The 24,924-nt window shown below is 46.8% G+C and overlaps 4 protein-coding genes across 4 annotated transcripts; 2 read left to right on the plus strand and 2 right to left on the minus strand.

The window, feature by feature from the left end:
• Window positions 1-6,635: 6,635 nt before the first annotated feature.
• On the minus strand, window positions 6,636-7,297 carry LOC118636458 (polyadenylate-binding protein 1-like 2). The gene has a single exon (XM_036271557.1). It carries the CDS (start codon window positions 7,279-7,281, stop codon window positions 6,679-6,681), a length of 603 nt encoding a protein of 200 aa, XP_036127450.1. The 5' UTR covers window positions 7,282-7,297; the 3' UTR covers window positions 6,636-6,678.
• Window positions 7,298-7,489: 192 nt separating this feature from the next.
• LOC118636041 (antifreeze protein Maxi-like) lies at window positions 7,490-8,104 on the plus strand. The gene has a single exon (XM_036271106.1). It carries the CDS (start codon window positions 7,490-7,492, stop codon window positions 8,102-8,104), a length of 615 nt encoding a protein of 204 aa, XP_036126999.1.
• Window positions 8,105-17,744: 9,640 nt separating this feature from the next.
• Window positions 17,745-18,359, minus strand: LOC118636042 (antifreeze protein Maxi-like). Its single transcript, XM_036271108.1, has one exon. It carries the CDS (start codon window positions 18,357-18,359, stop codon window positions 17,745-17,747), a length of 615 nt encoding a protein of 204 aa, XP_036127001.1.
• A 168-nt stretch (window positions 18,360-18,527) lies between these two features.
• LOC118636447 (polyadenylate-binding protein 1-like 2) lies at window positions 18,528-19,213 on the plus strand. Its single transcript, XM_036271549.1, has one exon. It carries the CDS (start codon window positions 18,568-18,570, stop codon window positions 19,168-19,170), a length of 603 nt encoding a protein of 200 aa, XP_036127442.1. The 5' UTR covers window positions 18,528-18,567; the 3' UTR covers window positions 19,171-19,213.
• The last annotated feature ends 5,711 nt before the right edge of the window (window positions 19,214-24,924 follow it).

Genomic DNA, 24,924 nt, shown 5'->3' on the forward strand with positions numbered 1-24,924 from the left:
CACTATGGTGTACTTTACATCCCGGTGACTACCAAGCTTCGGTTCTTAATCCAATGAGGAACTTCGTAATCTCTTCCATACCTTGTGAGAGCTGAGAGTGCGTAGGAAGGGATAACTCTACCTTGTTATGGCTGTCTATGCACTCTTCATCCCACGTGGTTGTGATGTGACCCCACAGAATTATAAAATGAAAGTCGAACACAAACTCCCCTGCTTGTGACTTATTTTTCTACTATTGAACATGCTCACTCCTTCAGATTTTGGCTCAAAGAGGTAAATTTATAACATTGCTTGCTGTTCTTACCTCTGTCTCATTTCTCTGCAATCAACAGTGCAGGAAGGTATGGGCTTTTTCCTCTTCTTGTCTGGACATAATGTATCTTTCTCCCAGGTACAATAGTAGATGCTCACTTGCTTTTCCCTGGGGTTGCAATAGTTGACAGTGTATAGGGAAACAGAGACAAGTTAATATTGTAGGGGAACATAAATATGGAAATACTTCCGACGTATACTTAGTAAATGTAGACTTTTTCACACTTTTCATCACTGTTAATCTCGACCTCTATTAAATTCCTGACTCCCTAAACCTTTCTTACACAGAAAGATTAGGCCCCCTTTAATTGTGTTAACTTTTACTGCGCATTAAAAAGTCAGGAACATGGGTGTATCTTTCCTGCTGTTTCATGGAGGAGAGCCAGGCATCATGAAGTCCCTCCTGTCCCTTTCTCTTGCCTGCATGAGATAGAGCAGGAAAACTGCCCTGGGCTTTCTATAAGGGCAGGCCAATCCCCTTTGCTGTGTCTCTCATGTAAATGGCCTCCAGCCAAAATCATCAGGGACACACCCGTAGTTGAACAAATTAGGTATATTCATTACTGCTGTGAGGCAGAACATGCATCAGTAAGTGGGTGATAAAAGCATATTGCAGGATTTGGGCTTTGGTTGTGTGATTGGAGGTTTACTCTATGTTGTAGGAAACATTTTATAATGAGCAGCTCAATAAATCTTTATGGGGAGAAGAGACTAGAACAAGAATAAGGCTGTAATTGGTAAAAAGGTTGTAGTCACTAATTTTAGCTAGAATGGCAAGACGTTGGTATTTTTTGGTTGGCAGAGTGACCTTGTTTTTGTCTATGCTTAGGCAAAATTAAGTGGCCTTGCTTTGTCTCATTTAATTGTAGTCCCAGAGGAATCTGGTCTGAGGTTCTGTGAGATGGTTTATGTCCAATAAGAGAATAGCACGGCCTAGCTATGAATATCAGGCCAGCTTCCTGATGTCAGGGACTGCTTTTTAGATTTCTTTTTCTTTCACCCCTTCTCAGAGATGTGACTTGAGAGTGTCATTTTCCCCACAGCTTGTGGCATGATGGCAGTACATTTGACTTGGGTTTAGACTAGTGTAAAGACCCTTTAGACGTTAAGGGTGGGCCGTTAGTTAGCTTCAGCCCACATAACAGGGAGGCCTGTACTAGAGTTTAGGGCACAAGTGTAACTACAAATAGAATTTTACCTTAATTCTTTTTGCAATTGTTCTTTTAAAAATATTCATACAGTGCTGGAGGAATTGTTGAGGTGATTGTTGGGCTTTGTTCAAGTTCTGGTATTTTTTTAATTAATTTATTTTTGTTACAGATTTTTCTCCTTTTTTCCCCATTCACACCCTGCTCCCTACCTCCCCCACCCCATCCCCAGCATTGTTGTCTATGTACATCAGTTATGTGTACATGCATATAAGTTCTGTGGTTTATCCCTTCCCTCCCCCCACGACCCCCTCTTCTGAGGATTGTCGGTCTGTATCCTACTTCTATGTCTCTGGGTCTATTTTGTTCATCAGTTTGTCTTGTTCATTATATTCCACAAAGTTTTGGTACTTTTAAGGAATATACTAAAATATGTAAATATAATAAAATTCCATTTTGGAGTACATAATTTATAGTGCAAGATACAGCATGTAGTATTATATATCATATGGTAGAGAGCCAGGTTGCCTGGATTCAGATTCCAATTCAGTAACTTATTAGTTGGGTGACCTTATACAACTTACTTTATGTGTCTGTTTTCATTTTCTAAACAAATGAAAGAGAGAAACATGACGTGAGAGCGAACATTAATCGGCTGCCTCCTGCACGCCCCTACTGGGGATCTAGCCTGCAACCCGGGCATGCACCCTGACTAGGAATCAAACCAGGACCTCTCAGTCCCTGAGACAACGCTGAATCCACTGAGCCACACTGGCTGGGCTATGTGTCTCAGTTTTCATATCTTGAAAGATAGGGTAATTATTGTGAATTACCTCATAGATTATTATGAAGTTTGAATTGATTTTTATAAAGTGCTTATAAAAATGTATAACACATAGGTCCTGATAGGTGCATCTATCTTTATTATTAAGTTTGTATTTGTAAAATACTCAAAACTGTGGTATAAAATAAGGTTGTAAATTCTTATTAAATTATTAATAGCAAAAACTGAAAGCTCATACTTTCTATTTAATAACAGACTCCTCAAGATTTTTTCAAGTATCAAGAAGGGCTAAGTGGCAAGTTTAGAGGCAAGTACTTAACTTACTGATGAACCTGGTCAGTAAAGATGAAAATACAGTGACTACGGTGTTATTCCCTCACCCTCCCAAGACACTCATTAACCTTATAACTGTGTACACCAAACTCAACACTCATCACAAGCCATTTGATCACTGGCCAATAAATGCATCATGAAATTAAAATATTTGGAAACCAGAAAAAACACACAAAATACAGAAAACAAAAATCACATAAAAGTATATGTCATCCATAGGTATGTAACAGATTTGATTCTTCAGTTACCACAGATACATGCAACATATAGCTGATTATTTTAAAGCAGAGAAACTCTTAAAAAGAAAAATAGCCCTGGCCAGGTTGGAAAGTTGTTTCCTACAACAAAAGTTGTTGGGCTTGATTCCAGTTCATGGCACATACCCAGGTTGTGGGTTCAAGGCACGTATGAGAGGCAATTGATTGATGTTTCTCTCTCACATTGATGTTTCTCTATTTCTTCTTGCCTCTAAAAATCAACGAAAAGGAAAGATATATAAAGACTAATTTTATGTGGGACACATTTCTGAAATGTATTTTCTCTGAATTCTTTGCCAGATAATATAGTTTTTAAAAGTAAAAGACAAAAGGATGTCTAAAATTAAATGATCCTTGCTTTTAAAAACCACACAAAAGCTCTATTTGTTGATCTGTTCCCAAGGTGATTTCAGACAACAAAAACTCCATTCACCCCCATTCCGCATGTGCACACATCCACAGTCCTACTGGTTCTGTGTGTGTGTGTGTGTGTGTGTGTGTGTGTGTGTGTTTGCATGTGCTCACTCATTGGATGGAAGGGGTAAAGTGGGATGGGAGTGCACAGGGTGGGAATGTCACTCATCATAAAGGACACAAACCCTTGTAAAATTTCTCTCCCAGTTCTTGTGCCTGTGCTAAGTAGGAGGTGGGATGAAAATGAGACAAGATTGAATCATCAGAGGCTCATAGTGTAAGTCTCTTCTTTGGCCTGTATGCCAGTGCTAATCAAAAGGAATAAGTGAAGCGTCTTTCAGCTGCCTGTACTTTATGAAATCATATTCTATGTGCAAGGATACCTGTGGCCGGGAAGAAAGAAGGCAACTCTGACCAAGGTGTGCAGCAGTTGGATGCGGCAAGCAGCTTTGAAGGAGGTGGGAGTCCAGGCGCTTTCTCCCATGATGAGGATGAAGGAATAGAAAGCAATAAAATATCCCAAGACATTTAGATACAGAGCTGTTCATCATACAATTGATATTACATACAAAAAATCAGAACCATTGAAAACATATCACTAGGAAGCTTAGTTTTAAAAATTGTTCATCCCTGTGATGGAATATTATTAAACAACATAATTAAAATAATATATTTAATGATTTAGAAATATGGTCCCAGAGAACAGTAATAGTGAAAATACCCTGCAATGAAGTGATGCATACATGATTATCAATATAAAGGTATGTAGATCTATTTACTAAAATTGTATTTTGTCAATTACTGGTATTAGGAGTTGTATAATGATGCTGACTTTTGTTACATGAATAATTTCAAAATATTTTCTATTATAATCAAGTACAATTTGTATGGAATATGTTTAAATTAAATAAAAAACAAAAAACTCCTGTTTCCCAGATAAAATATTGAGAAAATGCACGAATAATTGTAATACAAAGTGAAGAAAATAATACAGGTATTCAGGTACAGTTAAAATACTGGTCCACCTTGCAAAGATAAACATATCCTTTCCTTAGAGAAACCACTTGAAATTACTTTCCCTGCCAAATTGACCATATCCTTTGACACTGTACTTTTTCTTTTAGCGATGTTGGCTCAGGAAGTAATCTTGAAAGACACCAAGATTTGGGCCCTAGGATGTACTTGGGGAGCTTTGCTTGGATAAAGAAAAAACTACCAATAACTTAGATGCAGGAAGATACACACACACAAACACAGATACATAGAGATGGATATATATGTACATGTGTCTATCTGTCCACTGAGCCATCAATTAAATGAAATAGTAACAGCCAAAGAAAATATTTTAAAGGTGTCTTTAATAACATAAAATGAAGTTCAAGAGTATGTATGTGTGTATATATGCACATACACATTTATGTGTGAAAAGCAGATATAAAAACATGTACACTATTATATACATATATGATATTTCCATAAGAAAAATACTAGAGAGGTACAGCCAAAATGTTTCAGGTAGTTCTTGGAAAATATTAGACAGGTGCAGATGAAAATGATTCAGGAAGGCATGGATGGTCAGGAAGATTGATTACTAGTGACATCAGTTTTCTTCTGCTAACTTGTCTGCTTTGTGAATTTGTTTTCCGCAATGACACTGAGTTGTTTTTTTGGCAATGGGGAAAATGGCAGGAAGTAGGCACAGGGGGAGGAGGGGATCAACATTATGTAAATCCAGCAAAACAACCAAGGACAGCAAAATGCCATTTGCAGCCCATCAAGCTGGCCAGCACACACACACACACACACACCACACACACACACACACACCCAAGTACAGTGGCCTGGAGACTATGCAGGGGAAATGGGCATACTCTTTTCTACTGGCTGCACTGGCTGGCATGAATGCAAATGGGTACAATACTTGGGAAGGGGCCATTTGGCAACACACCAGAAAAGTGTAAAATGTCCATGTGTGGATCCTTCGAGTGCACAGTTAAGATGACTGCTCAGTATGCCAGCGAAGATTTGGCTTGCCAGTGAAGGAGTCACTCGTCAGAGAAGTCAGCGTCGGGCTCAAACCTAGGGAAGGGACTAGGCACCACCCGAACGTCCAACAACCGCGAGTGATCACAGACATGGTAAGGTCCGTGGGCACACTCTGCAGCACTGAAGACGACGTTTCGGAAGCCTGTTGAATAACACGGAAAGAAGTTCAGTGGGTTGATTTTTGTTTGGTTTCAGTTTCTGAAAAAGCAGGTGAAGAAACACCACACACACGAACCATTGGATAACAGTGTGTTAAGGGGAAGGCGAGGTGGGGGTGAGCACGGGCCGGGAGGTGGGGGTGGGGGGGAGAGAGGCTGGAAAACCCGCACACCACAGGGGTAAAAGTGGTTGTCTCTGGGCAGCAGGGTCATGGGGAGCAATTACTCTCTTGGTTTTCCCTCATGTGATTTCCTTCTCCTTTCTGATGTTGCTACCATGCAATCGTTATCACCTGTACAGTCAACAAAGCGAGAAAGTGCTTTTTAAACCAAACCAGGAGGAGAAGAGGCAGCCTCTAATTGATCAAGTGGCACAGATTAGCAAGAGTATTCACAATGCCCTTGGGGGGTGTCCAGGGAGAGCCAAGGGAAGAATGGACTAGAGGGTGAAAGGAGGGGGAGGGGGAGGGGGAGGGGGAGGGGGGAGAGGAGAGAGGGAGGAAACATAGGGGGGGAGGGAGGGAGAGAGAGAGAGGAGGAGGAGAGAGAAGGAAAGAGAAAGCTGAGACAGAGAGAGGGGAGAGGAAAGGGGAGGGGAGGAAGGGGGAGGGGAGGGGAGAGAAGAGAGAGCGAGGGACAGAGAGGGGAGAGAGAGAGAGTGGGAGAAGATAGAAGAGGAGAAGGGAAGGAGAGAGAGAGGAGAGAGCAGAGGAGAGGGGGGCGAGAGAGAAGAGAGAGACAGAGAGGGAGAGAGGAGAGAGGAGAGAGCAGAGCAGAGGAGGGGGGCGAGAGAGAAGAGAGAGACAGAGATGAGACAGAGAGGGAGGGAGAGAGGAGAGAGCAGAGCAGAGGAGACGAGAGGGGGCGAGAGAGAAGAGATTGGGAGAGAGACAGAGATGAGACAGAGAGGGAGAGAGGAGAGAGCAGAGAGCAGAGCAGAGCAGAGGAGGGGGGCGAGAGAGAAGAGAGAGGGACAGAGACAGAGATGAGACAGAGAGAGAGAGAGAGGAGAGAGCAGAGCAGAGCAGAGGAGAGGAGGGGGCGAGAGAGAAGAGAGAGGGACAGAGACAGAGATGAGACAGAGAGGGAGAGGGGAGAGAAGGTGGAGAGAGAGACACCTGCACTCCCCATACAATACACTGCTGGTGGGCTGGGGGCAAAGAGGGGTTGTAAACCGGGTGGGAGCCAAGGCTGGCTCTGCTGGCTGGCTCGCTCCGGGCCCGTCTTCATCGGAAGGTGGCTTCGTCGTCGGTGTCCTCGTCGAAATCCTTGACGCCCGCGCTGGTGGACTGCCTGGCCCAGGCTCCCCTCTCGGCCTCTCGTTCTTTGTGCGACTTGAACCTGCCCACGAAGATTTTGCGGTAGTTCAGGAACATGCCGTTCATCGCGTCGATGGCCCGCTCGGCCGACTCCTGCTTCTGGAAGTGCACGAAGCCGTAGCCCTTGGGCCCCTTTTCGTCGCAGGCCACCTTGCAGGACAGGATGTTGCCGAAGGCCGAGAAGATGTTGTACAGCGCCTTGTTGTCGATGGTCTTGCCCAGGTTCTTGATGAACACGTTGCCCACCCCGCTCTTGCGCAGCGAGGGGTCCCGCTGCGACCACATGATGCGCACGGGCCTGCCCTTGATGACATCGAAGTTCAGGGTCTCCAGGGCCCGCTTGGCGTCCACCGGTTGCTGGTAGTTGACGTACGCGTAGCCCAGGGAGCGGCGGGTGATCTTGTCTCTGCAGATGCGGATGGAGAGGATAGGCCCCGCCGGGCTGAACTTCTCGTACAGCATCGCCTCCGTCACCTCGGGGTGCAGGTCTCCCACGTACAGCGAGGCCATCGGGAAGTCGGGGCTGTCCTCGGGACCCCCGGCCGCGTCCGCGTCTGCGGGGGCCGCCGCCGCCGCCGCCGCCTGCTCCTCCGCACCGCCCGCCGCCCGCGCGGGGGGCGCCGCCGCCTCCGCCGCCGCCGCCGCCGCGCCTCCGGCCTCTGTCCCCGCCGCGGCCGCCGCCCCCTCCGCGGCCAGGGCGGCCGCCGCCTCCGCCAGGATGGCCTCCGCCACTGCCGCCTGTCCCGAGGCCGCGGCCTCCGCCTCAGTCTCCACCTCTGCTTCCGCCTCCGCCACGGAGGCCTCCGCCACCGCCTCTGCCACGGTCGCCGCCGCAGCCTCGGCCGCCGCCGCCGCCGCCGCCACTGCCGCAGCTGTCGCCACGGTCGCCGGTGCTGCCGGGCCGCTGCCGCGACCTCCCTCCCGCAGGCTGGGGCTCGCGCAGGCGGGAGACGGCGGGGCGCGGGGGCGCCGGCCCCGGGCGGGGGCGCGAGCGCGGCGGGGCGCGGGGGCAGCCCCGGCGGTGCCCGGGCCCCGGGTGGCGAGCGCGGGCAGGAGCGCGCCGCTGCGAGTCGCCGCCGCTGCAGCCGCCGCTCACCGTGGACCCGCGCGCGGGCGGGCGGCGCGTGGTGGGGGGCAGGAGGTGTTGGCGGCTGTGGTCCGGGCAGCTGGGAAGGCTTCTGTCTCTTTGGTTCCCCTTGTGGCTGCTGCGGGGCGCGGGCTGCGGGGCTGCGGGGCCGCGGGGCGCGGGCTGCGGGGCTGCGGGGCTGCGGGGCCGCGGGCGGCGGGAGGAGGCGGGACCGGGAAGCCGGGGCTGGGGGTGACGCGCGTGTGAGTCTTCAGCCTCTGGGTCGCCTACACAGTTACCGAGGAGCAGGGAGAGGGCTGCACGGTGAACTGAGGAGATGCAGGTTAGGCGTAGGGAGTTTCCTGTCGTCCCTCCCTCCCCCCGCCCCCCCTCCTCCCTCCCCAAAGAACATCGAGTGATTGAATCAACTACATTGTAGCAGGAGGTGGGTGCCCTTGGAATACAATTGCCCGGCCCGAACAGAGCCAAGCAAAATGTTCTTCTCACACTCAGGGGTTCTTCCCCCATTCGGGGTTCTTCCCACATTCGGGGTTCTTCTTCCCCCATTGGGGTTCTTCCCACATTCGGGGGCTCTTCCCACCTCAACGTGGCGCACTCTCTGCAACACGGCCGCCGCCAAGGAAAGGGCTCTGCCTTCTCTGTCCTTGCTTTGGAGCGGGAGCTGGGTCCAGCGGGGCAAGCGCCTCCTGCAGCCTGCTGACCCATTTCCTCCAAGATCTCTCCCTTTGGCCACCTCGTTCCCTCCTCTGCAACACTTGCAGAAGAGGGAGTAGATAACACAAGGGCACGTATTCATGGAGGCAGATTGCCATGCCACAAGTACTTATGCAGCCGGTTCCGTGGGGATACAGGGGTCTGGGAGACATGGGGACACAGGCTGGCTTTCAGCTTGTCCTGCGGAGCACACAGGCTGGGCTGGAAACCCTGCCTCTGCTGCAGACTATGGGAGAACTAGGGACCTGGGGTTCTTCAACCCTCCAGTTCCTCCCACTCTCCCAGCTTTAGTAAAGGCAGCCTGGAAGTGGAGGCACCAAGAGCACCCTGTCCACAGGGCTGTCTCCAACGACACCCCGAGGGAAGCCCAGCCAAGGGCTGGCGACCTGGCCTGGTCCAGAGCCAGGCGCCTGTTTGCTCTCTGCTCTGCCCTCCAGGTGCTGAGGTGCCCAGCATGGGGCAAGGAATGCACGCCCACGTTCAAAACAGAAGCCCAACGTGAACTCTCTCTAGAGTGAGGTTCATCAGCTAGTGTTCATGGAAGCCTTATCAAGTGCTTGGCGCGGGGGACTAAGGACAAGCAAGGTCATAAGTGAGCAGTGAGTGTCGCTGTTGGAGCTGTGGGGTGGGGTGAGAAAAGGTGAGCAGTGTGCGTTGTGGGACAGAGAGACCACACAGGGCTAAATGGCGAGGGCAGAGGCACGTGAGCAACCAGGAGGAGACTGTAGCAGAGACCAGAGTCCCACTTCCTCTGCAAAGGAGGACGCAGCTACTAAGGGCTCCTGGCAGGAAGCCAGTGCGGCTGCACAGGGGAAACCCCAGAGGTGAGCTCTGAAAGATGAGTAGCAGCCCACCGTGCTGAGGCAGGAGGGAAGGCATTCCAGACAGAGGGGTCGGTCTGTGTCCAAGCCCTGTGGCATGCTACCCCATGCATGGCCACTTCTGGTCACGCACGCCTAAAATCTGGAGTGGACAGAGCTCATGGCCTCCAAGAGTCTATGGCAGCAGATGGAGCTGGAAGGCATGGGGCCCCGAAAAGCAAGGGACGCTGCTTGGACTCCATATCCGGGCCAGCGGGCACCACGCAGCCCATTCAAGGAGGGAATCCGTGTATGCTCACAGCTTTCAAAAGGGCACAGATTGAACACCGACACGGAAAGGAGCCAAGAGAGTAGACCTTAAAAGTTCTCATCACAAGGGAGGAGACGTGTAACTGTGTGAGGTGATGGATGTCAACTAAACTGGTTCTGGTACACATTTCACCATATATACATGTATCAAGTCATTATGTTGTACACCTTAAAATTATACACTGCTGTGTGTCAACCGTATCTCGATAAAACCGGGGGGGGGGGGCATCAATATACTTATAAATGCACGTGTCCCCCCTCCACACACACACAACTGACAGAGCTGATAGAACAGAAAGAAGACAGTCTGATGTGACCAGTTTCTGTAAAGAGTCAGAACAACCCTTGCCTTTGTCCCTCATTTCATTCCACCAATAGGGGTGTTAGGCTTACCTCGATCTAGGCATTGAACTGTGGGCCAGGGGGTCAGCTATGGAAACAGTGACCACACCACCGTAGCGCCTTTCCTCAGGACGTCTCACCCCACTCCAGCTCTGTTATGTGTATGTCCATACACATAAGAGAAACGCCGGCAGAAGGCTGTAGGTGCTATGGGAATGGACTACAGTGGCTAAGCAGCTTCATCTGCCCAGCACATCGCCTCTCTTCCCCCTCACTCTGCCCATGCACCTTCTTTGGGTAAAAAAAAAGCTTTTCTCCCTGATGGCAGCATTGGCTGGACCTGCGCAGTCGCACATGATAGAAGAACCCGAACCTGTGGAACTGACCGAATGAGTCACTGTGGGGTGTGAGGCAGTGGGAACTTTCCTGTTACGTGCTAGCCATCCTTTTAAGCTCTTCACATGAACTAACTCATTTAATGCTGAATATTTACGCTGTGGTCAGCTCTTCTCCTCACAGCTTTATGTAAATCAACCCGTTTAATCCTCACAGCAATGTAACAGAAAAGTACTATTATTACTCTTATTTTATAGATGAGAAAAGAGAACCTCAAAAAAGACAGCAACTCGCCCTGGCCGGTGTGGCTCAGTGGTTACAGTGTCGGCCGGCACAACAAAGGGTCTCGGGTTCGATTCCTGGTCAAGAGCACTGTGCCTGGGTTGCGGGCTCAATCCCCAGTAGGGGGCGTGCAGGAGGCAACCAATCAGTGTGTCTCTCTCACAATGATGTGTCTATCATCTCTTTCCCTTCTCCTCTCTCTAAACAAATTAATAAAAACATACTTTTTTTTTTAAAAAGTGCATATCGTAGGGTGAGGATTTTGTTTTAAAGTGTTGGCGAAGACATCAGAGAAGAAAACCTTCGTTTACTGATGGTGGGATTTGAAAACTTGAGTGGGCATGGAGGAACTCGGAGAGTATTTTGCTAAGTGAAATAAACCAGTCAGAGAAGGACACGTATCACATAACCTCACTTATATGTGAAATCTAATGAATAAAATAAACCGATGAACAAACTTGGTCTAGAGGAAACACGGCACAGATTGATGGATCTCAGAGGGAAGTGGGGGTGAGGGGGTGGGCAGAGATTGACCAAAGGACTTATATGCATATATGCATAACCCATGGACACAGACAATAGTGTGGTGAAGACTAGGGTGGGGCAGAAACTGGGCGGAGGGGGGCAGTGGGGGAAAATGGAGGACATCTATAATACTCTCAACAATAAAGATAAATAAAAAAAAATTTTAAGTATTATGACAGCATATACAGTAAATTTGAAAATAAAATCTAGGATACAGAAATTCTAACTCTAGATACACTTCCATGGAAATTTATATATATATATATTTTTTATATGTTTATTGCTCTGTCATATTACTGGCAAAATGTTAGAAACAACATATGATTCCCATCAATTGAGGAATGAATAAATAAAATATGACATAGTTTTATACGTATACATTGCAAGGAGTCTACCTCAGCCTAATGTCCTTGTCTATTGGTTGTGCATACATGCATATAAGTTCTTTGATTTATCTCTTCCCACCCCTCCCACCCCTCATCCCTCTGAGGTTTGTCAGTCTATTCCCTACTTCCATGATTCTGGATCTATTTTGGTCAACGTTTTATTTTGTTCATTATGTTCCACAAATAAGTGAGATCATGTATTACTTGTCTTTCTCTGACTGGCTTATTTTGCTTGGCATAACACTCTCCAGGTCCCTCCATGAGCCTCAAAGGGTAAGAGATCTCTCCTTTAGCTGCATAGTGTTCCATTGTGTATATATGTACCACAGCTTTTTTATCCTCTCATCTACTGATGGGCACTTGGGCTGTTTCCAGCTCTTAGCTATTGTAAATAGTGCTGCTATGAACATGGGGGTACATATATTCTTTCTGATTGGGGTTTCAGGATTCTTAGGACACATTCCAAGAAGTGGAACCACTGGGTCAAATGGCAGTTCCATTTTTAATTTTTTGAGGAAACACCATATTGTTTTCCATAGTGGCTGCACCAGTCTGCATTCCCACCAGCAGTGTACTAGAATCCCCTTTTCTCCACACCCTCCCCAACACTTGTTTGATGATTTGTTGATGGCGACCATTCTGACAGGTGTGAGGTGATACCTCATTGTTGTTTTAATTTACATCTCTCTGATGATTAGTGATGTTGAGCATTTCTTCATGTCTCTTGGCCATTTGTATGTCCTGTTTGGAGAGGTGTCTATTTAGTTCCTCTGCCCATTATTATTATTTTTTAATCCTCACCTGAGGACATTTTTCCATTTTTTGTTCTTCTTTTTCAAGATTGCTGTGGATAGTCAGGGTTTTATGGTTCCACATAAACTTTTGGAGTATTTGTTCTAGATCTGTGAAATGTGCTGTTGGTACTTTAATAGGGAGTGCATTGAATCTATAGATTGCTTTGGGTAGTATGAACATTTTAATGATGTTAATTCTTCCAATCCATGAACATGGTATATGTTTCCACTTTTTTATATCTTCCTCTTTTCTTTTTTAATGTCATCTAGTCTTCTGAGAACAGATCTTTTACCTCCTTGGTTAAGTTTATTCCTAGGTATTTTATTTTTCTTGTTTCAATGGTAAAAGGGATTGTTTTTTTTAATTTCCCTTAAAAATTGTAAGCAATTTACTAGAGAGAAATAAAGGGGAAAAGGTCAGAGAAAGGAGAAAAGATAGCCGCATAGAAGAGAGAAGATAGGTGAGCAGAGGAAGCAAGAGAGAATGAGAAAAAGAAAGACCCAAAAATCATACAGAAAAGATTGAGACAGGTAAACAAATATGGTCAAAGCACTAGGATTAAAGTAGTGGAATAGGATAGTATTAAATATAATTTAATAATGTTATCTTAATTATGATAATGATTTTCCTTGACAAGAATAATTCCTGAAAGACTCCTCCAGAATATTCCTGTATTTCTTTTGATCTCCATACATACTGATTTGCATCAGAGAAACAATAATTTGCCATATCTATTAAGAATTTTTTTGTTTATTGATTTTAGAGAGAGAGGAAGTGAGAGGGTGAGAAAGATAACAACATTGATGAGAGAGAACATCAATTAGCCACCTCCTGCATGGGATTTGGCCCACAACCTGGGCGTGTCTCCTGATCAGGAATCGAACTGGCGATCTCTTGGTTCATGGGTCGGTGCTCAACCACTGAGCCACACTGGTTGGGCTCAATTAAGGATTTTTTTTATCCTCACCCGAGGACATTTTTTATCTTCAGATAGAGAGGGAGGAAGACAGAGAAAAACATCCATGTGAGAGTGACACATGGAGTGGTCACCACCCACATGACCCCAGCCGGGGCTGGGGACAAACTGCAACCGAGGTATGTGCCCTTAGCGGGAACTGAACTCGGGACTCTCTGGTTCACTGAGCCAAACTGGCCAGGGCTCAATTAAGGATTTTTTTTTACATAACCATATAACAATCAGTTAAATCATGTAACATTTAAAATTGTTTGCTCTACTTGCTAACCAGTTAGCCTGAGATTGTTCATCAACATGACAGAATATATTAAGATATAGATATGGCCCTGGCCAGTTTTGCTCAGCGGTTAGAGCATCGGCCTGCGGTCCAGAGAGACCCGGGTTCGGTTCCTGCTAAGGGCACGTACCTCGGTTGCAGTGTGTCCCCGGCCCTGGTTGGTCGTGCGGGTGGCAGCCACTCGATGTGTCCCTTTCACATCAATGTTTCTCTCTCTCTCTCTCTCTCTCTCCCTCCCTCCTACTCTATCTGAGCAAAAAATGGGAAAGTGTCCTCGGGTGAGGATAAAAAAATAAAAATAAAAAGATATAGATATGTACATAGGTAGATATAAATATAGATATAAAAATATTTAAGTTCTACTCTCAGCACATTTCAACTATACAATATAATACTATAAACTATAGTTACTATATTATACACTACATCCTCAGACAATTTCCATGTTACAATGGGGAGTTTGTGCACTTTTACAGATTTCTCCATAGTTCTTTCACAGCCGAGCCTCGGCAACCATTTTTCTACTCCCTGTTCCTACCAGTTTGACTTTGTTCTTTTTTCAGTTATAATAGACATTAAATATAATTTTATATAACAGTGGTTATCCATTTATATAATGTATGAAGTGATCCAAAAAATAAGTTGTGTACCCACCTGGCACCATACATAGTTATTACAATATTATTAACTATATTCCCTAAACTGTACTTGACATCTTGGTGGCTATTTTGTGACTACCAATTTGTACTTCCTAATCCCTTCATCTTTTTCACCCAGCTCCCCAACCCTCTTGCCATCTGGTAACTATAATTTTGTTCTCAGTATCTATGACTCAATTTCTGTTTTCTTTTTTCATTTATTTTGTTTTTTAAATTCCACATATAACTGAAGTCACTTGTCTTTCTCTGTCTGACTTATTTCACTAAGTATACCCACTAGGTCCATCTATGTTGTAGCAAATGGTAAGATTTCATTTTTTATGGCCAACTAATATTTCATTGTATATATGTACCACCTCTGCTTTATCCAATCGACTGAGCATGAACACTTAGGTTACTTCCATATCTTGTCCATTGTAAATAATGCTAAAATGGACACAGAAATAAATATATCCTTTCAAATTAGTGTTTTTGGATTTCTTCAGATAAATACCCAGAAATGAGATTGCTGAATAATATGGTGGTCCTATTTATAATTATTTGAGGTACTCCAATACTGCATTCCACAGGGGCTGCACAAGTTTTCAAATCCCACCATCAGTAAACGAAGGTTTTCTTCTCTGATGTCTTCGCCAACACTTTAAAACAAAATCCTCACCCTACGATATGCACTTTTAAAAAAAAAAGTATGTTTTTATTAATTTGTTTAGAGAGAGGAGAAGGGAAAGAGATGATAGACACATCATTGTGAGAGAGACACACTGATTGGTTGCCTCCTGCACGCCCCCTACTGGGGATTGAGCCCGCAACCCAGGCACAGTGCTCTTGACCAGGAATCGAACCCGAGACCCTTTGTTGTGCCGGCCGACACTGTAACCACTGAGCCACACCGGCCAGGGCGAGTTGCTGTCTTTTTTGAGGTTCTCTTTTCTCATCTATAAATAAGAGTAATAATAGTACTTTTCTGTTACATTGCTGTGAGGATTAAACGGGTTGATTTACATAAAGCTGTGAGGAGAAGAGCTGACCACAGCGTAAATATTCAGCATTAAATGAGTTAGTTCATGTGAAGAGCTTAAAAGGATGGCTAGCACGTAACAGGAAAGTTCCCACTGCCTCACACCCCACAGTGACTCATTCGGTCAGTTCCACAGGTTCGGGTTCTTCTATCATGTGCGACTGCGCAGGTCCAGCCAATGCTGCCATCAGGGAGAAAAGCTTTTTTTTTACCCAAAGAAGGTGCATGGGCAGAGTGAGGGGGAAGAGAGGCGATGTGCTGGGCAGATGAAGCTGCTTAGCCACTGTAGTCCATTCCCATAGCACCTACAGCCTTCTGCCGGCGTTTCTCTTATGTGTATGGACATACACATAACAGAGCTGGAGTGGGGTGAGACGTCCTGAGGAAAGGCGCTACGGTGGTGTGGTCACTGTTTCCATAGCTGACCCCCTGGCCCACAGTTCAATGCCTAGATCGAGGTAAGCCTAACACCCCTATTGGTGGAATGAAATGAGGGACAAAGGCAAGGGTTGTTCTGACTCTTTACAGAAACTGGTCACATCAGACTGTCTTCTTTCTGTTCTATCAGCTCTGTCAGTTGTGTGTGTGTGGAGGGGGGACACGTGCATTTATAAGTATATTGATGCCCCCCCCCCCCGGTTTTATCGAGATACGGTTGACACACAGCAGTGTATAATTTTAAGGTGTACAACATAATGACTTGATACATGTATATATGGTGAAATGTGTACCAGAACCAGTTTAGTTGACATCCATCACCTCACACAGTTACACGTCTCCTCCCTTGTGATGAGAACTTTTAAGGTCTACTCTCTTGGCTCCTTTCCGTGTCGGTGTTCAATCTGTGCCCTTTTGAAAGCTGTGAGCATACACGGATTCCCTCCTTGAATGGGCTGCGTGGTGCCCGCTGGCCCGGATATGGAGTCCAAGCAGCGTCCCTTGCTTTCGGGGCCCCATGCCTTCCAGCTCCATCTGCTGCCATAGACTCTTGGAGGCCATGAGCTCTGTCCACTCCAGATTTTAGGCGTGCGTGACCAGAAGTGGCCATGCATGGGGTAGCATGCCACAGGGCTTGGACACAGACCGACCCCTCTGTCTGGAATGCCTTCCCTCCTGCCTCAGCACGGTGGGCTGCTACTCATCTTTCAGAGCTCACCTCTGGGGTTTCCCCTGTGCAGCCGCACTGGCTTCCTGCCAGGAGCCCTTAGTAGCTGCGTCCTCCTTTGCAGAGGAAGTGGGACTCTGGTCTCTGCTACAGTCTCCTCCTGGTTGCTCACGTGCCTCTGCCCTCGCCATTTAGCCCTGTGTGGTCTCTCTGTCCCACAACGCACACTGCTCACCTTTTCTCACCCCACCCCACAGCTCCAACAGCGACACTCACTGCTCACTTATGACCTTGCTTGTCCTTAGTCCCCCGCGCCAAGCACTTGATAAGGCTTCCATGAACACTAGCTGATGAACCTCACTCTAGAGAGAGTTCACGTTGGGCTTCTGTTTTGAACGTGGGCGTGCATTCCTTGCCCCATGCTGGGCACCTCAGCACCTGGAGGGCAGAGCAGAGAGCAAACAGGCGCCTGGCTCTGGACCAGGCCAGGTCGCCAGCCCTTGGCTGGGCTTCCCTCGGGGTGTCGTTGGAGACAGCCCTGTGGACAGGGTGCTCTTGGTGCCTCCACTTCCAGGCTGCCTTTACTAAAGCTGGGAGAGTGGGAGGAACTGGAGGGTTGAAGAACCCCAGGTCCCTAGTTCTCCCATAGTCTGCAGCAGAGGCAGGGTTTCCAGCCCAGCCTGTGTGCTCCGCAGGACAAGCTGAAAGCCAGCCTGTGTCCCCATGTCTCCCAGACCCCTGTATCCCCACGGAACCGGCTGCATAAGTACTTGTGGCATGGCAATCTGCCTCCATGAATACGTGCCCTTGTGTTATCTACTCCCTCTTCTGCAAGTGTTGCAGAGGAGGGAACGAGGTGGCCAAAGGGAGAGATCTTGGAGGAAATGGGTCAGCAGGCTGCAGGAGGCGCTTGCCCCGCTGGACCCAGCTCCCGCTCCAAAGCAAGGACAGAGAAGGCAGAGCCCTTTCCTTGGCGGCGGCCGTGTTGCAGAGAGTGCGCCACGTTGAGGTGGGAAGAGCCCCCGAATGTGGGAAGAACCCCAATGGGGGAAGAAGAACCCCGAATGTGGGAAGAACCCCGAATGGGGGAAGAACCCCTGAGTGTGAGAAGAACATTTGCTTGGCTCTGTTCGGGCCGGGCAATTGTATTCCAAGGGCACCCACCTCCTGCTACAATGTAGTTGATTCAATCACTCGATGTTCTTTGGGGAGGGAGGAGGGGGGCGGGGGGAGGGAGGGACGACAGGAAACTCCCTACGCCTAACCTGCATCTCCTCAGTTCACCGTGCAGCCCTCTCCCTGCTCCTCGGTAACTGTGTAGGCGACCCAGAGGCTGAAGACTCACACGCGCGTCACCCCCAGCCCCGGCTTCCCGGTCCCGCCTCCTCCCGCCGCCCGCGGCCCCGCAGCCCCGCAGCCCCGCAGCCCGCGCCCCGCGGCCCCGCAGCCCCGCAGCCCGCGCCCCGCAGCAGCCACAAGGGGAACCAAAGAGACAGAAGCCTTCCCAGCTGCCCGGACCACAGCCGCCAACACCTCCTGCCCCCCACCACGCGCCGCCCGCCCGCGCGCTGGTCCACGGTGAGCGGCGGCTGCAGCGGCGGCGACTCGCAGCGGCGCGCTCCTGCCCGCGCTCGCCACCCGGGGCCCGGGCACCGCCGGGGCTGCCCCCGCGCCCCGCCGCGCTCGCGCCCCCGCCCGGGGCCGGCGCCCCCGCGCCCCGCCGTCTCCCGCCTGCGCGAGCCCCAGCCTGCGGGAGGGAGGTCGCGGCAGCGGCCCGGCAGCACCGGCGACCGTGGCGACAGCTGCGGCAGTGGCGGCGGCGGCGGCGGCGGCCGAGGCTGCGGCGGCGACCGTGGCAGAGGCGGTGGCGGAGGCCTCCGTGGCGGAGGCGGAAGCAGAGGTGGAGACTGAGGCGGAGGCCGCGGCCTCGGGACAGGCGGCAGTGGCGGAGGCCATCCTGGCGGAGGCGGCGGCCGCCCTGGCCGCGGAGGGGGCGGCGGCCGCGGCGGGGACAGAGGCCGGAGGCGCGGCGGCGGCGGCGGCGGAGGCGGCGGCGCCCCCCGCGCGGGCGGCGGGCGGTGCGGAGGAGCAGGCGGCGGCGGCGGCGGCGGCCCCCGCAGACGCGGACGCGGCCGGGGGTCCCGAGGACAGCCCCGACTTCCCGATGGCCTCGCTGTACGTGGGAGACCTGCACCCCGAGGTGACGGAGGCGATGCTGTACGAGAAGTTCAGCCCGGCGGGGCCTATCCTCTCCATCCGCATCTGCAGAGACAAGATCACCCGCCGCTCCCTGGGCTACGCGTACGTCAACTACCAGCAACCGGTGGACGCCAAGCGGGCCCTGGAGACCCTGAACTTCGATGTCATCAAGGGCAGGCCCGTGCGCATCATGTGGTCGCAGCGGGACCCCTCGCTGCGCAAGAGCGGGGTGGGCAACGTGTTCATCAAGAACCTGGGCAAGACCATCGACAACAAGGCGCTGTACAACATCTTCTCGGCCTTCGGCAACATCCTGTCCTGCAAGGTGGCCTGCGACGAAAAGGGGCCCAAGGGCTACGGCTTCGTGCACTTCCAGAAGCAGGAGTCGGCCGAGCGGGCCATCGACGCGATGAACGGCATGTTCCTGAACTACCGCAAAATCTTCGTGGGCAGGTTCAAGTCGCACAAAGAACGAGAGGCCGAGAGGGGAGCCTGGGCCAGGCAGTCCACCAGCGCGGGCGTCAAGGATTTCGACGAGGACACCGACGACGAAGCCACCTTCCGATGAAGACGGGCCCGGAGCGAGCCAGCCAGCAGAGCCAGCCTTGGCTCCCACCCGGTTTACAACCCCTCTTTGCCCCCAGCCCACCAGCAGTGTATTGTATGGGGAGTGCAGGTGTCTCTCTCTCCACCTTCTCTCCCCTCTCCCTCTCTGTCTCATCTCTGTCTCTGTCCCTCTCTCTTCTCTCTCGCCCCCTCCTCTCCTCTGCTCTGCTCTGCTCTCTCCTCTCTCTCTCTCTCTGTCTCATCTCTGTCTCTGTCCCTCTCTCTTCTCTCTCGCCCCCCTCCTCTGCTCTGCTCTGCTCTCTGCTCTCTCCTCTCTCCCTCTCTGTCTCATCTCTGTCTCTCTCCCAATCTCTTCTCTCTCGCCCCCTCTCGTCTCCTCTGCTCTGCTCTCTCCTCTCTCCCTCCCTCTCTGTCTCATCTCTGTCTCTCTCTTCTCTCTCGCCCCCCTCCTCTGCTCTGCTCTCTCCTCTCTCCTCTCTCCCTCTCTGTCTCTCTCTTCTCTCTCGCCCCCCTCTCCTCTGCTCTCTCCTCTCTCTCTCCTTCCCTTCTCCTCTTCTATCTTCTCCCACTCTCTCTCTCTCCCCTCTCTGTCCCTCGCTCTCTCTTCTCTCCCCTCCCCTCCCCCTTCCTCCCCTCCCCTTTCCTCTCCCCTCTCTCTGTCTCAGCTTTCTCTTTCCTTCTCTCTCCTCCTCCTCTCTCTCTCTCCCTCCCTCCCCCCTATGTTTCCTCCCTCTCTCCTCTCCCCCTCCCCCTCCCCCTCCCCCTCCCCCTCCTTTCACCCTCTAGTCCATTCTTCCCTTGGCTCTCCCTGGACACCCCCCAAGGGCATTGTGAATACTCTTGCTAATCTGTGCCACTTGATCAATTAGAGGCTGCCTCTTCTCCTCCTGGTTTGGTTTAAAAAGCACTTTCTCGCTTTGTTGACTGTACAGGTGATAACGATTGCATGGTAGCAACATCAGAAAGGAGAAGGAAATCACATGAGGGAAAACCAAGAGAGTAATTGCTCCCCATGACCCTGCTGCCCAGAGACAACCACTTTTACCCCTGTGGTGTGCGGGTTTTCCAGCCTCTCTCCCCCCCACCCCCACCTCCCGGCCCGTGCTCACCCCCACCTCGCCTTCCCCTTAACACACTGTTATCCAATGGTTCGTGTGTGTGGTGTTTCTTCACCTGCTTTTTCAGAAACTGAAACCAAACAAAAATCAACCCACTGAACTTCTTTCCGTGTTATTCAACAGGCTTCCGAAACGTCGTCTTCAGTGCTGCAGAGTGTGCCCACGGACCTTACCATGTCTGTGATCACTCGCGGTTGTTGGACGTTCGGGTGGTGCCTAGTCCCTTCCCTAGGTTTGAGCCCGACGCTGACTTCTCTGACGAGTGACTCCTTCACTGGCAAGCCAAATCTTCGCTGGCATACTGAGCAGTCATCTTAACTGTGCACTCGAAGGATCCACACATGGACATTTTACACTTTTCTGGTGTGTTGCCAAATGGCCCCTTCCCAAGTATTGTACCCATTTGCATTCATGCCAGCCAGTGCAGCCAGTAGAAAAGAGTATGCCCATTTCCCCTGCATAGTCTCCAGGCCACTGTACTTGGGTGTGTGTGTGTGTGTGTGGTGTGTGTGTGTGTGTGTGCTGGCCAGCTTGATGGGCTGCAAATGGCATTTTGCTGTCCTTGGTTGTTTTGCTGGATTTACATAATGTTGATCCCCTCCTCCCCCTGTGCCTACTTCCTGCCATTTTCCCCATTGCCAAAAAAACAACTCAGTGTCATTGCGGAAAACAAATTCACAAAGCAGACAAGTTAGCAGAAGAAAACTGATGTCACTAGTAATCAATCTTCCTGACCATCCATGCCTTCCTGAATCATTTTCATCTGCATCTGCACCTGCACAGTATTTTTCATGTGATATTTATGTGAATTTTAATGTATATACTGTTTCAATATCTGCTTTTTCATACATAAATATATAATACAGATAGATATAGATGTATAGTTAGATATTCTTGATCTTCTTTTCATGTGATTAAATATTCTTCTAAAATAATTTCTATGGCTCTCTTGTGTTCCAGTGGACTAGTTTAATAGCGGAATCGATAGATGTATGTATGTATGCATCTGTATCCATATTTAGATGTAGATATGAGGTTTTTCTTTCCATTGCTTCCTCATTGTTGAACATTTGGGTGGTTTCTATTTTTCCTTATCTAAACCCAAAGAGCTAACAATATCATAGTACACATACTTTGCTTACATTCAAAATTATTTTCTGAGCAAACTTTGCTAAAGTAGGAATTGAAGGCTCAAAGCATATGGAAGAATTAAAATCTGGTGGAGTTTTTATTTGGTTTATTATTAAATGACTATTCACAAAGATAGTTTTAATCTTCCCTCACCAGATTCACAAATACTGTGAGAGGTCCTGAATACCTGGACTGTTTTCTAGACTTGCCTTTACAATTGTTTTTGCGCTCTTAATATTTTATAAGGGGAACTATACCTATTTATTTTCAACATTTATTTTATATGAATAATACAGTAACATATTAAAAACTTTTTAACTGATAAGGAAAAAAGTCAAAATCAGTCTAAATTCTACCTCTTGACCAAGAAAATTTAAAACATGAAATATGTAGATAAATAATAACTTCCAATGTAATATAGTTTTATTGTTGGATACTTTCATTATAATTTGTATTGGGGGAAAACCCCAAAACTAAGTTCAGGATCAATTCCAAAGAACTGACATGTAGTCTTATTCAAATTCATAAGAGCTTTAATTGGAGAAACTTACATATATGAGCAAAGAAGCTGTTGCCTGTTGGTGGCCAGTTGGGAAGAATCAACACCTCTCCCAGGACAGGGTTTCTTTTTTTATAGGGGTACTTTAGATAAACAAAAAGAACAGTACATTCTTAACAGATAACATCAAGTAGTTATCACACTCTTTACCTTCATTAACCTGCTTCCTGGGGGCATGATGCTTATCTTTGGGTGACGTTTCACTGTTCTGGTTAGTCAGCCTGGCCTCAGTCTACAAAGAGTTGAGTCCAACATTTCCCAGATGTCTTTGCTATTGGAGCCAAATGGCATCTCAGAAAGTATCCATACAATTGGTCTTATAATATTTTCAAATGATTAAATATCCTCCTCTAATTTGTTCTTACTTTATGTTCCCTTTTATGGATGGGCTATAATTTATAAAACTCAACCCCTTGATGTATGTTTAAATTGTTATGTTTTTTCCTCGGTAAGATGAACTCTTCTGGGAACACATTTGTAGCTGAATGTTTGCTAACACATGGAAACATTTAGTTGCCTAGTATACCTTGCCAGTTTGTTGCTGAATGCTTCTTCCATAAAGGTTATGCCCATGAACAGTGTAAGACAGCATATTTCCCTGTTCATCTTATTTTTTTAAGAAATATTTTTATTGATTTTTAGATAGAGAGGAAGGGAAAGCAAGAGAGAGAAACATCGATGAGAGAGAAATGTTTATCATCTGCTTCCAGTATGCCACCCCCTATAGGGGATTGAGTCCTCAACCCGGGCATGTGCCCTGACCAGGAATTGAACCAGTGACCAGGATTAAGTTAATCTTTTTTAAGTTATGAGAAATTGGTTAAATTTGTAGATCTTTTCTTTATTATTTCATTTTACAAGTGCATTGTTTGAAAAGAAGAGATATATATATTAAATACACACAACAACCACTTTCAAGAGATTATTTTTGCCTATGTATACTTTGCCTATTTGTCCAAAAAATTTAAAACAAATGTACCACCACACTAAATGTATTCTGTCAAATTTTCATTTTCAATATATTGTAAATACATCTAAAACACTTTTTGTTCATCAATATTTTTTCACTACTCACTATCAGAATTTTTTAAAATGTGTTTTCTTACTTTGGACTTTAGTTTATAAAATTTCTCCGTTAAACCCAATCTGTGGTGAATAGTTTTACTGCAGAATTATTGTATTTATATAAATAGGTAAATGTGTAATTGAAAAGTAGAGGTCTTTTAAAAAAGTTGAACTGTACCATCAAGTGGCCTGAATACACTAATGTACACTTCCACTGCTCCTTTAAAAGAATGCCATGTTCCTGCACAAGTTTCTCCCTTGGTATTATAACCTTATTTTTTCCAATATAATACTGTAAAAAACATACTCTTCTTCTTTTTTTTTTTTTGGGTGCGTGCCCCTAGTGGGAAACGAACCTGGGACTCTCTGGTTCACAGGCCAACGCTCCAACTGCTGAGCCAAACCAGCCAGAGCCATACTTCACTTTTTTGTTTTTGTTTCTCAATGAAAAAATATTTTATTTTGGTTGTTATTAAAAACTATAAATTCATTTAAAAATTACACAGCATTTATAGGCAAAATAAAGAAAATAAAAGTGACATTGATTATAAGAAAAACATTTAAGATTTATGTATATATGTATATAATTGCATTGTATAAGGCATACATTATTACATATAATTACTGTATACATTATATACAAGATAGTAAATCCTATTTTACATTTTCACATTGCTTCAAAATCTTTATTCAGTAATATATAAACCTTTGTTATATTTTCATGTTTATTTTTTCCATCATTTATTTTGTGATTCCTATATAGTTTCATTATCTTTCCCCCATTTTCTGCTATTGTATTACATGCCACATATGTAAATATTAAAACATTGCTAAAATTCTGTTACAATTTGTTCTTTATGAAACTTCATACATTTTAAGAAAACTGAGAGATGAAGTTTGAGGAAGAATATATTTAGAGTGTTTGTTATATAACCCTCTCATTTACAATCTTTGGTTCTTTTACTTGCTTCCTGTGGATGCACTGTCATTTTCTTACTCTAATTTATCCTTGTCCTCACCATCTCCTTTAGGCTGCTTTTGTGAAATATAGTGTATGTGTATAAGTTAGAACCCCAACAATACATTTTATACCTATTGTTTTATAAAATTGCCTTTTAAAATAATTAAGAAAGAGTCCAATATGCATTTATATATTTTTGTAATTCTATAATTATTTTAATTTTATGTTGTTTTGTTTAATTTTAAATTTCTTTTGTGTAGATTTAAATTTCTGTGTAAAATGATGTTCTTTCATTAGCATTTCTTGTAAAGTGGGCAGCAAGTAATGTTATCTCATTTTTTATTTATTTGGGAACCTCTTTATCTCACCTTTATTTTGGAAGATAATTTGCCTGATGCAAGATTCCTAGTTAACAGATTTTTCTTACATATTTATCTATTCCATCTGATGCTTTGTGGCCTCCATAGTTCCTAATGATCAGTTAGTTACCTGTTCATCTGACTCAATTCTGTTTTTCATAATCAGCTGTTTTTCTCTTTGTCTTTGAACGTTTTTACTATAACGGACCTGGCTGTGGATTTCTTAGCACTCATTCTACTTAGATTTCATTCAGCATAGATGTGTATGTGGATTAATAACTTTCATTGAATAGTTTCCAAAAATTTCAGCCATCTTTCTTCAAGTATGTTTACTCCTCATTTCCCTCTCTACTCTCCTAGTATTCCCATTAGCTTAAGTTTGCTGACTTTTTTCAGACCAATCAAATTTTCCTTTGAAACCCCAGTAATTTTTTTCATCATACCCACTGTACCTTTCAACTCCAGACTGCATTTGATTCTTCTACTTTACCGAAAATTTTTTATTTTATTTTTTATTTTATTTTTTTATCCTCACCCGAGGACATTTTTCAATTTTTTTGTT

The sequence above is a fragment of the Molossus molossus genome, unplaced genomic scaffold (assembly GCF_014108415.1).
Source record: "Molossus molossus isolate mMolMol1 unplaced genomic scaffold, mMolMol1.p scaffold_m16_p_2, whole genome shotgun sequence".
Classification (NCBI taxonomy): Eukaryota; Metazoa; Chordata; class Mammalia; order Chiroptera; family Molossidae; genus Molossus; species Molossus molossus.